At 33.1% G+C, this 13,679-nt stretch overlaps 2 protein-coding genes across 2 annotated transcripts; one reads left to right on the forward strand and one right to left on the reverse strand.

Annotated features, from left to right (window-relative positions):
- Positions 1-1,674: 1,674 nt before the first annotated feature.
- Positions 1,675-2,124, forward strand: LOC112778036 (RING-H2 finger protein ATL34-like). The gene has a single exon (XM_025822406.1). The coding sequence runs from the start codon at positions 1,675-1,677 to the stop codon at positions 2,122-2,124; it is 450 nt and encodes a 149-aa protein (XP_025678191.1).
- Positions 2,125-5,840: 3,716 nt separating this feature from the next.
- Positions 5,841-10,151, reverse strand: LOC112776244 (disease resistance protein RPV1). The gene is given in 6 exon segments (XM_029295862.2): positions 5,841-7,376; positions 7,478-7,813; positions 7,903-8,886; positions 8,888-9,002; positions 9,345-9,764; positions 9,953-10,151. Coding segments are annotated over 6 exon segments (3,279 nt in total). The 5' UTR covers positions 10,018-10,151; the 3' UTR covers positions 5,841-6,017.
- Positions 10,152-13,679: the final 3,528 nt, after the last annotated feature.

The raw sequence follows: 13,679 nt of genomic DNA on the forward strand, positions 1-13,679 counted from the left end.
GAACACAGGGCGTTTCCCACACCCACACCGCTCTGGCACTCGCGAAGCTCTGCTGCGACTAGGCGTCCTTGTCGTTGATCGAATAGAACTCCCGTCTTCTTCATTTGCACGTCCAACCATCGTTCCAACCAGCACAGCAACGACGAAGAAACGGACAGCGAGGAGGAGGAGGAGGAGGAAGAAGAAGAAGAAGTGGTACGCTACTCCATCAGCAGTTAGGGTTAAAAAGAGGCTCAGGGACCACATTGGGTTACACACTTTTGATTGCCACATCTTGTAACCGTTACACACTCCAACGTGGCAATCAATTGCTACATCACTATTGCTGGAAAGGAGTTTAGATGGAAAAAGGGGGAGGGACCAACTAGGTGCATTTTTTTCAATTTCGAGGACATAAATAGTGTAATTGGGAAGTCAGAGACTAAATTAGTGCATTTTGTGAATCTCAGGAACTACTTTAGAGTTTAACTCGATGTGTAACATAGCCTTTTTGAAAATAGAATATTCTAATAATATTTCATTTTTAAATCCAACCACAAAGATACTTAAATCATTAATGTTATAATTCTTATTCTACTGCTCGTGTATATATTAAAACTAATTAAAATCAGATCCATGCCCTGAAGCCGCCATAAGATCCTTATTAAAAGCTCCAAGTAATTAATATGCATATGTTCCTTCTTCGTAATTGTCAACTCTTTTCTTGCATGCCCGATATAGGAACTAGTAGTTCTAGATTCCTAGTTTTAACCAAATCCGAAGCATATCATCTTAGTATTTATGATGTCTTCTACGCCACAACTACTTCTTGAAAGGTCCCCCTTTTTATTTTTTATTCTTCTGCATGATTTTAAAATATTTTTTGTATTTTTTAAGATAAATAATTGTATAAATTAATTGCTTTAATAAGTAATTTTGTTTACTCATATAACTTTTTACTATTTTCAAAATAAATTTAATTTTCCCTTTGCACATTTTTTTTACCATATGTGAACCAAATATTGTAAACTTGGACTTGTTTTATAATAAATTTTGATTTAATTATTATATTGATCTTTATATATATTTTTTAATTTAGTATTTATATTATTTTTAATTTTGTAATTAAGTAATTTTTAATATAAAAAATATTAAAATTAATAAAATATTTTTTCATAAATTGAAGATACCTACAGTTAAGAATCTAATTAGATCTTTAATCACATATTTTTTAGGAGAAATATTCTGTTAATTTTAACATTTTTTATACAGAAATGACCTAATTATGAAATCAAAAGCAGTGTAAGTATCTAATTAAACAAATATATATAGACCTAATTGTAAATTTAGTAAAACTATAGGGACCAACAAAATAATTAAATCTAAATTTTTTTATTTTACTAATATTCTATTTTTATAGATTATAACAACATCTTTATTTGCTTAAGATCGTTATTACAAAAATTTAATATTATAAGTATACTTTATTGTTTGTCATATTTAGCTACGAAAGATCATATTCAATACACATAGAATGTTTTCTATCTGCTCTACCTTACTAGCTTTGTTGAGAACTACTAAGTTGGTGCTTCCCTCACATAGTAATCGTCAACAAACATCTTTGACAAGTTCCAACAATAAATGTCTGCATAGATATTCCCTTCTTCCTTTTCATCCATTTTCATTTGTGTCGCCATGACCATGTCACCGGAACAAATGAACATCGTCTTTGGCATACTCATAGTTGGAGCACTCATAATTGCCTTCACATTCTTCAGCTTCACCATGCTTGGATGGTGTAGTCACACTAGTGACATGCCGGCACCACCGGGAATATATTTGGACAACAAGTTCTCCGGCTGCGGCGGCGCGAGCTTGGAGTCGCACTCCATTACCTTCCAGTACAAGGTAGGTGGTTCTGTAGATGGAAGGAACCAAACAGAGTGTGTTATATGCTTGGCGCAGTTCGAAGAAGAAGAGAGTGTTCGGAAGCTTCACAGTTGCAAGCACGTATTCCACACATGTTGCATTGATAGGTGGCTTGGCTCTCATACCGGCTGCCCCTTGTGCCGGAGTCAGATCGACCAAGCCGCCGCTTCCCCAAATGGAAATAACCATATCATCTTGGTTTCTGTTGATTCCTGAATCATCATCTCATCTAATATTCATAGTCATCTCAAGCTATTTGGAGAGGCATCTCAAGATCTAACTGGCTAAGGTCATAAAAATGTGTCAAATAATTTTTTTGCAGCCTCAGAACACAAGGTCAATCCTCAGAGGACCCTGGTCCAACAAATTTGTACAATATTTCAAACTCCTTGAAATATTTAATTTTGATCCTTAAATTTTCTACTCCATGTGCCATAAAGTAGAAAAAGGAAATAGTAGATGAACAACACTTTTTTTATTTTGATATTGACTTTCTATCGGTGTTTTCTAGCTTTGTTGAAGTTTGCTGTGTTTTACTATAATATGGAATTTATAAATCTAACTCTTAGATTTGTTTTAAAAAATTTTAAAGAGTACTTTTCTATATCTAAGCAATTTTATATTTAAATTTATCCAATATTTGAGTGGTTTCTTTTTTCCGTTTTTTTTTTTGTATTTCTTCTTCTTCTTCTTATTCTTCTTTTAAATTTATGCTTCTTCTTTCTTCTTCTTCTTTATTATTTTTCAATTTAATTATCATTGTCACCAACAATACCTTTTTCTCTTCCTCCTTCTCCTCTCCTCCTTTTTTATTATTCAATTTCGTTATCGCCGTCACCAACAATGCATCTTTCTCTTCCTCCTCCTCTTCTCCTTCTTTTTTATTATTTTTCAATTTTGTTATCGTCATCACCAACATCTCTTCCCCTTCCTCTTCCTCCTCCTATTAGAATTTCGTCTCCTCCTTCTATTTCATCCTTCTCCTCCATCATCATTGTCTTCATAATCATCATCGTTATCGTCATTGTCTTGTCTTCTTCTAATACGTATCATCATTATTGTTATCATCAAATTTAAATTTATTTAATGGACAATTTTCGGTTTATTTAGTATTATACAATGGTTTCGTTTTGAGCTAATTTTCGGTTCATTCAAGACGTAAGTATTTCTGAATTTGAATTTATATAATGGACAATTTTTACTTCATTTGATATTATATAATTGTTTCGTTTTGATAATATTTTTTGTTCATTCGAGACGCGTGTGTTTCTGAATTCGAATTTATATAATGGACCATTTTTTGTTCATTTGGTATTATACAATAGTTTTGTTTTGATAATATTTTTTATTTTTTCGATCTCCATAGAAAATCAGAATCAATAAAGATGTTAGCAAAATGTTGGTGTTGTTGATGATGACAACAATAATGATGGAGGAGAAACAAGAAAAGGAAGGAGGGGATTAAAGAAATTCAAATAAAAAAGAAATAGGAGGAGAAGATGGATGTGGTAGTATGGTGGTGGTGACGATGACGATAATGAAAAAAAGATGAAAAAAAGGAGAAAGAAGAGAAGGAGGAGAAGGAAAAAGAAGAAGAAGAAGAAGAAGATGAAGTCCCGCAACGTAAACTAAATGACTTGAATGATCTTGGATGTAAAATTGCTTGGATGTGTAGCGAGACTCATTTTTAAATGAGGTAAAACCAAATCGGTACTCGAAAGATTCTAGCGCTGACAAAATGGTACTTGATTTTTATTATTGACAAAACAGTTCCTAAAAGATTTTAAAATTTGATAAGCGTGTCCCTGAACTCGTTGGAGCAAATCTCTTGCAAGCACAATGCTGATGTGGCCAACGTATTTTGGTGACCTGGCAAACCACCCCAAAGCCCCCTCCCCAACGCACACTCTCTCGGGAGTGGATCCTCTCCAGTGAAGAAAAAATTAGATGGTGTCAATTGTGATCTCTCTCCCTTCATTACTCTCTCTCTCTCATATTTATTTTTGGTCTCACTTATAATATTAATGGTGAGAGATCAAACTTCATTTTCTCAAGTGTTAAAAAAATTGGAGAGAATCCATTTCCCACTCTCTCCCCTTCCCTCTCCCTCCCCGTCGCAGCCCCCATCCCCAACGCACACTTCTCCCCCATTGTAGTCCCCGCCCCATCACAACCCCCTCCCCAACGTATACTCCCCCTTCCTCCCTCAACACCACCATTCGCAGCAACAACCTTAACATCAACAGCAACAACAACCTCCACCACTTCCCCTCCCCAACGCACATTACCCCTCCCTCCCTCAACCCCACCACTCGCAGCAACAACAATCTCAACATCAACAGTAACAGCAATCTCCACCACTCCTCCTTTTCCAACACACACTCCCCTCTTATTCTCTCAACACCACCACTAGCAGCAACAATAACCTCAATATCAACAGAATTGTCCCAAATCATGAATTATCCCAAATTTTTAGATTAATTTATAATTCAAAAAGATTAATAAAAATAAAACCCAGAGAAAACAAATAAATTCATATACATTAATCAAAATAAAATAAAATAAAGATTAATACAGACACCACCGAAGTAAGAAGCCGATTTAGACAAGACCAGAAGAAGAACACCAGAGACAGAGGAAGCACGACATGACAGAGCCAAGATAGAACACAGACAGAAGAGGCAGGACAGTGACTGGGGACGAGCAACAAGCAGATACAAGCGGCAACTGGCAGTGTGAGTAGCGAGCAAAGGTGACGGAGACGAGGCCAATAAAGGAGACAGACGACGCTGATGAACGCAGAAGACCCGACGATGGCAACAGTGTGGTGTTAGTGACACTAGCTCTATAAAACTGAGAAGGTTGAGCTCCACTGTCGTTTTGGGGAGGGTAAATTGAGAGTGTGAGACAATGCGTCGAGAAAGGGGATTAGGGTTCAACGGGGCAAGAAAAGAGGATTAGAGTTCAAAAGGTGGGATTTTGGATTGGGGAGGGGGAAAGTGCGTTGGGAAAGGGGGATTAGGGTTAGGGAAGCGGAGGGAAGGATTATGGTTGGGGAGGGGGAGAGTGCATTAAGGAAGGGGAAGGGAAGGGGGGAGTGCGATGGGGAGGGGGAAGGAGAAGTGCGTTGGAGGGGAAGGATTATGGTTGGGGGGGGAAGGATTATGGTTGGGGACGGTTTTTGCCATATCATCAAATTGTAGTGGCCATGTCAGCATTGTGCTTGCCGGAGATGTGCTCCGGCGAACTCGTGGGTACGCTTGTCAAATTTTAAAATCTTTCAAAGACTATTTTGTCAATAACAAAAATCAGGTACCATTTTGTCAGCGTCAGAATCTTTTGGATACCGATTTGGTATTTACCTCTTTTTAAATATACAAATTTAATTCTTAAATTTGTCATTTTGATTTATAAATTTTTTAAAATGTGCTAATCCTACCCTCTTATTTGTGTATCCCAAAATTTAAAATAGTGCATTGAGAATTCAAACCTTTAAATTTGCATTCATATTTTTATAATCCAAAAACCTGAGGGTCCAATTTGTTAGTGACAAATTAAAAAAAAAAAATAATCTCTATAAAAAAAGAAAACACCTATTATATTCATAGCCATGCATAACACACGCATTATATTCATATCTAAAAAAAACAGTCCATAAACAAAATTGTATTTCTTATTAATTAAATTAATCTTAACTCTTTTTTTTTTGGTGACTATCTTAACTCTTTGTTTATTATATTTTATACAGATTTCAAATTTAAAATTTATATTTTAAGTTTAAAATTTAGAATTTAAAATTTAAGATTTAAAATTTAAAATTAAGAGTTTAAAATTTAAGAATTTTAAAATTTAAATTTTAGAGTTTAAGAAGTGTTGCGCAATGCGCAGCTCTGTAAACAACTATGTTTATAAGAGAAGAGAGAAGCATATTATACTAGGAAAAATATATGTCTGAGTTTTTTTTCTCTATATCTAATTATAGTGTAGTTCTCTAATACAAGAGATTTAAATGTCTAATTTATCTACGGATAATAAAACAAAATACAATCACATAATACATCCTCAAAAACTCTTTTCAAACATAAAACTATTTATTAATGCACCTAAAATCAAATAAAATACCTATATGAATAATTAGTGAATTGATGGTGTTTGAATTTCCAACAACCATCAACGTAGTTGATTTCTTGAATGAAGTCAAAGTAAGTTTTCTGGTCTTGGAAGCAAAATCTTTCAAGTGAAGTATTTCCAACCAAAGTAACTGAACCAGCTCTTTTCGTCCTCTTATCAACCAATTCCATTTTCTGAATGAAATTTTGATATTCTGATGCTTTTATTGGACTGATCCCAAACCCTTTTAGCTTCAGAGGCACATAATCTGATTTACCTGTCTGTGTCACCACCGCAACCTTAATTTTAAGCCTCTGTTGAACTTCAACATTGCTTCTGCTATTAAGGAAGTGAGTAAGCCGGTGATCATACACGAGAAACACATGATCTGAAACAATTTTTTCAAGTGGTTTCTTCAAGTAAAATTTGACATTGTTTCCTTCATCTTCACCAACACTTATGGTAAACCTGAAAGTAGAACCATCCGAGAGGATTCGTGGAACAATGAAGCAAAATATGAAGCCCAACGAAGGGGAATGTGGCGCAGCCGAAGAAGAGATATCAACATTTACATAATCATGTGATGTTCTATACTCCAACCACTTTGGAACATTGCTTCCTGGATACACATAGATGGCTTCATTGTCATTATCTTTATAGTAGTCATGTGTTAATGCTGATAAATGCTGGTATGCAAATTTCATGAGGTTGATTCGTGCATTCAATTCAATAGCCCCAAGGGAGTGTTGATCCAATTTCAAGCAATTCCAGAACAAAATGCTTTTCCTGTTTTCCTTAAGCTGCAAGGCAGCCGATGATGGAAACAACACTGTCTTGAGTGATGCGCATCCGGTGGCATCTAGATACTCAAGAGATGGGGGAAGCTCTGGTAAATCCCTCAGGTTCCAACAATATTTGATGCTAAGATACTTGAACCTTGTGAGATTCTTGATGGTTTCAGGAATGCTCTGAATATCAGACAATCCTAGATGTAATGTTTCGAGTTTGCTTTGGCGCCCAAAGGATGTCGGTAGTTGTTGGATACCTGTGAGCTCTAAGTTCAAATCTTCCAGATTCTCTGAGGTAACTGAGAAGTCCTGTAGCCTTACGCAGCCGGCAAGAGAGAGAGAACGGAGAGAGCTCAAATGGATATAGCTTCGGAGCTGCCTAAGGGAAACGCACCCTCCTAGATCCAATATCTCAAGCTTGTTGAGACAAAAAACAGATGGATGTACATAAAGGAAACTGAAACTCTTGCGAATAACTAGTATTTCAAGGTTTCTGGCTTTCGACAAGTCTGGCAGCATGGTCAGGTGTAAGGAATTATATAATCTAAGGATCCTTAAATTTACCAGATTCTGCACCAATTAGAACAATTTTAAAAAAGAATCAAACAGCTAATTAAAGTATATATGAAATGGAAATTTCATACAATAGGACACAAATATATACAACTTACCTTCACCCCACACCAAAGTTTTTCCATTCGGTTGAAGGACAAGTCCAATATTACTAGATTTTCTGCAGAAAAGTTGGTTGGCAAGGAATCCAAAGGGTAATGCATCCAACTAAGGTATCTTAGTTCATTTGACAAAGAATCAAGTTCTTGAGGAAGACACAGGCCTTTGTTCCACGAAGATGGAAGTCCATCAGAACTATACGTGGCCTCTTGAGATATGTTGCTGTAGAAATTTAGAAATCGTAGTTTGCTCATCTTAGCAAAGACTTCTTGGCTTAACTGAAGGTCCTTAATTGCTGAAAAGTTGAAGGATATGCTTCTAATGGCCTCACTCCCCTATCAACAAAGAAGTATAGAAATTTCAAACAACATTAAAAGTCTATTTTCCCCAGAAATAAATAAATAACCAAACTTTTGAGTTTTACCCTGTTGTTTTTCAATACTTGATATATGTCGTGAGAATCCCATAACCGAAGTTGATTTCCAGGGTATTCAGCAGAGCCATCTTTAATGATCTCCCAAGCCATTTCTTGAATAATATCATGCATAGATACAATATTGTGCTCAGAAATAATTATAAGAGCCTTATCTTTCAGCCTTTCCATCCCAGCAGCCACTGCATAATCTTGGTCTTTCAGTAAAACGTTTATGTATTCCAACTTGAGCTTCAATCCATTGAAAAAACAGGCAATGTCTAAGAAAATCTGTTTCTCTTGACGATCAAGATCGTCATAGCTCAGCCGCATTATATCATGAACTTTCTTATTAGGCATTCTTTTAAGTTTCTCCAATTGACTTTCCCATATATCCTTTCGTTTGCCACGAAGAAGTTGAGCCAAAACTTTAACAACTAATGGAATGCCTTTGGCATACCTGACCACCCTCCTTGACAGCTCACAATACTCCATTTCAAACTGGTTTTGTTTGAAGGCATTTAGAATGAAGAGTTCAAGAGATTCATCACAATCCAATTCCTCAACTTGGTATATCTCTTCAGCTTCTCCAACTAGCACTTGCTTATCTCTAGTTGTTATAATGATTCTACTGCCTAATCCAAACCAATCATGAGCTCCAATTAAAGTTTCTAACTGGTCAGAATCATTCACATCATCTAGAACAATGAGAACCTTCATGCGCCCAAGCCTTTTCTCAACATAATCAGGCAATCCCTTTGGTAAGTCAATTCTCAAATTTTGTTCATTCAATAGTGTAGAAAAGAGTTTCTTCTTCAAAGACATTATTCCATCTCTTTCTGACTCTTTTCTTACATTTGCCAAGAAACAACAAGATTCAAATTCGGCACACATTCTGTTGTATACTTCTTCTGCAATGGTTGTCTTACCAATACCGCCCAAACCCCAAATTCCAATAACACGTACATCTTCGGATTCTTTGAGCATCAACGACTCTTAACTGTGCAATTGGTTTGTGAATTCCAACAAGTCCTTTTGATTTAACCTGATGCATGTCATTTAATCTTGATGATATAAAATCAACAATCTGATCAACAAGCTGAGCATCATTCCTATACAACAACAAAGGAAAAGAAAATATACATTTATTATTAATTTGGAAGTTTGGAACCTTTGTTTTCTTTTATTAGCAATCTAAAAGCTTCATGAATATGAACCTAGAGAAGACTAACTTTACTATGTGCTTCTACAGGTGAAATTCAGAACTACAAAGTAAAAGAAAATTACATGTACACACAAGGCCATACATATATCACATTATCATCATTCAATGTATCATTGACTTACCTAATATACAATCAATTTACATTTCAATTGTTAATCTCCAGACTTATGCAATAACTGCTTACAAGGTAGATGCATATAACTATGTAAAAAAGCAGGAAAAGACTTACCTAAAATTTGTCGAGTGAAATCCTGATAAATCAGCAGAATTTTTCAAAGCAGTTCTCCAGTTTTGCACCTTGATCATATCATACCTTTCCTCGTGTTCAGCGAACACATTTGCAAAGGTGCCCTTTTGATATCGTACATCTGATGGATCTACTTTGTAAAAAACAGGTATTACGGTTTGTCCATCTTTTTCTCTACACTCGACTATTTTCACAAGTTCTTCTAAACACCATCTCGAAGAAACATAGTCTTGTGAGAATATCACCAATGAAATCAGCGACTTTTCTATTGCTCCAAAAAGTGCCTGTGATATGTCATCTCCCCTCTCAAGTTTGTCATCAACAAAGGCAAAAATTTGTTTTCGATGAAATTCCTTAATCAAATGACTCAGCAAACCTTGGCGAATATCTGTGCCTCTAAAGCTAACAAAGACATCATATTTTATTTGAGGAGCTCGGAAAGTTAAAGTTTTATCAGTATATGAATAAGAATTTTCAGATATCATATTTTCTTCCATGCCCTTAAATTTGAGACAAACAAGAGACCAACAAATACAACAAGTTTTATTTGGAAAGCTTTGGAAGATGCCATTGGAGATAAAGAAGTGCACCTTGTCTGCCTCAGTTTGCTTCTACACCATTCAATATCACAATTAGGAAGCATAAATATGTACATCTACTGAATTGAGATCAAAGTTGCCACAAATTAAAACATGGAAAATAAAAGAAACATTTGACAAACTTTGTTTCAAACCTGAAATGATAGTTGTTACCAAATTGATCGATGCAACATTTTATCAAACAGTTAGTGTGCAGAATAATAAGATAGTGCTTGTTATATAGTAGATCCAGCCAACAGATATAACCTGGCCTGAGAGGTTCAAAGAACTTTGAATTCTAAGATAAGAAGCACCCTCCAATTATTTAACAATGTTGTCATCCATGACATAAGCACAAGCAACAAGAGTGGACTTGTTCAAACAGGAAGAGATAACAATAATAAATGAATAATAAAATCATGAGTAACACTCATTGTCTATAGTCTTTGACTCTAAGTATACAAAAATATGTATATTAACTTGTTTCTGTATCTATACTGAAATACTATTTCAATTCATTAATGAATACACTACTCAAAATTCCTATTTTTAAATCCTTATATCACAAATGGAAGGGAAGAAGATGTCTATGATTTAAACAAAGCAGGCTGCATTAATTGTCGTGTGAAGTGACGGTCCATCTCAATATGCTTCATTCTCTCATGGAAGGTTAGGTTCAAAGCAATGTGGATTGCAGCACTACTATCAGAAAATACAGTGGTACTCCTCTGAGCTGTGAAGCCATCGTGTGAAGTTCTCCACCACTGAAAATATCTTAGAGAAAACCAAATAGGAGAATATTAAAAGAAAAAATATCATATTTAAGTCAAAACTTTAAGACCTTAAATTTATGAGTTTTTTATTTTATAAATTCTTCATAAGTATATCTTTTTCAATGTAGAACCATTCTTTATAGTTATACTACTCACATTTACTATTTAACACTAGTCTCGACACAACTTCTCCAATTCACATTACCATATACTTTTAAAGATAGCATAGAGGAAGATGAGAAGAGAAGGCCCTGTCTTATTAATTAAATCAAACTTAATGCAAGCTCATCACTGTCATACAAGAAGCTACTATAGTTATAACTCATCAAATTATCGAGGAGAAGTGCAATATACTTATAATTACCCTACCCAGACTAAATTTCTTACACAAAGATATATAAAGTGTAGTAATTTGTGATATTCCATAAAAAATTAAGCCTCAATTATACTAAAAATACTAAATTAAATAGTGTAAACGCTCAAGCTCAATCTAAATATAAAGAGAAAATATCAACATTACAGAAAAAAAAAATATCGAATTTAATTATTATTAAATTTATAACTATTTTTACATGTGAATTTTATTGTCTGTATTAAAGAGTGATTAATTCTTCACTTTTTCTTTATGAACTCCTTCACTTTAAAAGAGGTTGATTGCAAATAAATATAAAAACACAACATCAATTTACTAGCCCCCCAACAACTCTTACTATAATTCATAAAAATTTCATATACTAGTTTAAACCTAACCACCTATTTATACTATTTCTATGGTGGTATAGAAGAAAAATATCATTTCTTAAGCTTATCAACTTGTCATGTTGATCAACTTAATAACTTGTCAAATCAACATGCGTATTAGAAGTTGCAAATTTATATGAGTGGTAAGTAAATTAAAGTTGAAATATTTGATTATGAATTATCGTCTTTAAATATGTCACACTTTTTTGAAAATTTTCATCTTTCATTCTAAATTGATTTTGAATTCATTACAATGTAATTGAGATCCCCTTTAAAAGTTTTATATATTTCTTTTAATTCAAACCAAGTTACTTAATTATTAAAATTAATTTTGTTTACTCACAGAGATCAGAATTCTAGCAGGATGCTTAGAACAATAGCTTACGTTACTTTTATTGTATCTAATGTAACTTTAATTAAAAATAGTTATGACATTTTTCTTTGTCCTCAATATCATTGCATAGGGCAATTTACATTGATATTACATTTTCAATTATATTATTCTTTCACTCCTTTATAATCTATATATAGTTTTCAATTTTAATATTGTTTGACAACCAAATAGCATTACTATAGGATCACTATGTTTTGAAATTGTTGAATTCAAGAGGCAATCTAGCTTAACCAGAATAATAAATATTTGTTTAATGAAAAGTGTTTTTTTAGTTTAATTTTGATAATATAGTGTTACATAATTAAATATATATATATATAAAATTATTTTATACTGAAAGTACATCAAAATTAAATTCTTTGTTTATAATGATAAGTGGTAACTTTTACTCGTTTAATATTCTATGTGATCATTTGTTCACATTTTCCATAATGATCATTCCAATTTGTCGCACTAGAACCTTGTAATCTTGTATAGATAGTATAGCCAGATATATGATTAGGAATAATTTAGTTATTAAGAACTATTATTTAATTTATTAGAAATTTTTGTCTATATAAAAACAAGCATATGTAACATAGATATAATTAAGTTCCATGAATGAAAATATTTACTGAGCAAAGCTTAGCTTCTTCTATTTTTTTTAATGAGTATTAATGAGTTTAAAAAAATATATATTAGTGTCATTTATATAAATGAGCGAGTAAGAAATCTTCTATGGTTAACATGTGAGTGAAGAAGTAAAATCTTTTACGTAAGTGATTAAGAAAAAAAAATATTAGTATCATTTATGTAACTATTATTTAAAAAGAAGTAGGTAATTTGTCAAACAAAATTTATATTTTATAGATAAAAAATAGTAATTTTATTTTTTATGGTTAATTTTTATCAACGTACAAATTTTTTGTAATTAAAAATAATTATTTACTTTTTGTGTAGAAAATCTCAAATTTTCCTGGTCATGATGAAGAAATCAAGATTCTAGCAAGATGCTTAGAATAATATAGCCACCACTTTGCCACCACAAACGGCACCTAGATATATAGTTTCAATATTAGCATTACTATAAGATGACTATCTTTTGAAATTGTTGAGTTCAAGAGGCAATCTAGCTTAACCAGAATAATAAACTTTTCTGAAACAATGCTTTTGTTTAATGAAAAGTTTTTATTTTCTTTATATCTGTAAAAAAAAGTTTAGGGGCTAGTAGATTTTGTAGTTTTTAGCCATCAATTAGCTATCAATGATGTTTTTAATGGTGTGAGATTGTATCTAATGATATAGAATCATTCAATTTCTTTTTTATGGTTAAGTGCTGATTATAATTTAACAAAAGTGCTGCCCCTAGCACTCCTCAAAAAATTCTTTTTTTAAGTTAAAAAAATATAAATCGTAATTTTTAATATATATATATATATATATATATATATATATATTTTTTTTTTATTTTTACTATTAAAATTTTACTAAATACACTAAATAATAATTAAATTTTTTTAATAATTTAATAGCATTCAAACAAGTTTTGAATCAGAATTATCATACTTTTAAAATCATATTCTATATATTAGTAAGGAAGATTTAGAATTATCATACTTTTAAAATCATATTCTATATATTAGTAAGGAAGATTTTAAACCTACATGAAACAAGATTTATTGCAAACTTATGAGAGAGAGAGAGAGAGAGAGAGAGAGAGAGAGAGAGAGAGAGAGAGAGAGAGAGAGAGAGAGAGAGAGAGAGAGAGAGAGAGAGAGAGAGAGAGAGAGAGAGAGAGAGAGAGAGAGAGAGAGAGAGAGAGAGAGAGAGAGAGAGAGGAGAGAGAGAGAGA

Source organism: Arachis hypogaea, chromosome 19 (assembly GCF_003086295.3).
Source record: "Arachis hypogaea cultivar Tifrunner chromosome 19, arahy.Tifrunner.gnm2.J5K5, whole genome shotgun sequence".
Lineage (NCBI taxonomy): Eukaryota > Viridiplantae > Streptophyta > Magnoliopsida > Fabales > Fabaceae > Arachis > Arachis hypogaea.

What these genes read in the sequence shown, in the direction of transcription:
- LOC112778036 (XM_025822406.1), top strand. Translation starts at nt 1,675, where the DNA reads ATGACCATGTCACCGGAACAAATGAACATCGTCTTTGGCATACTCATA.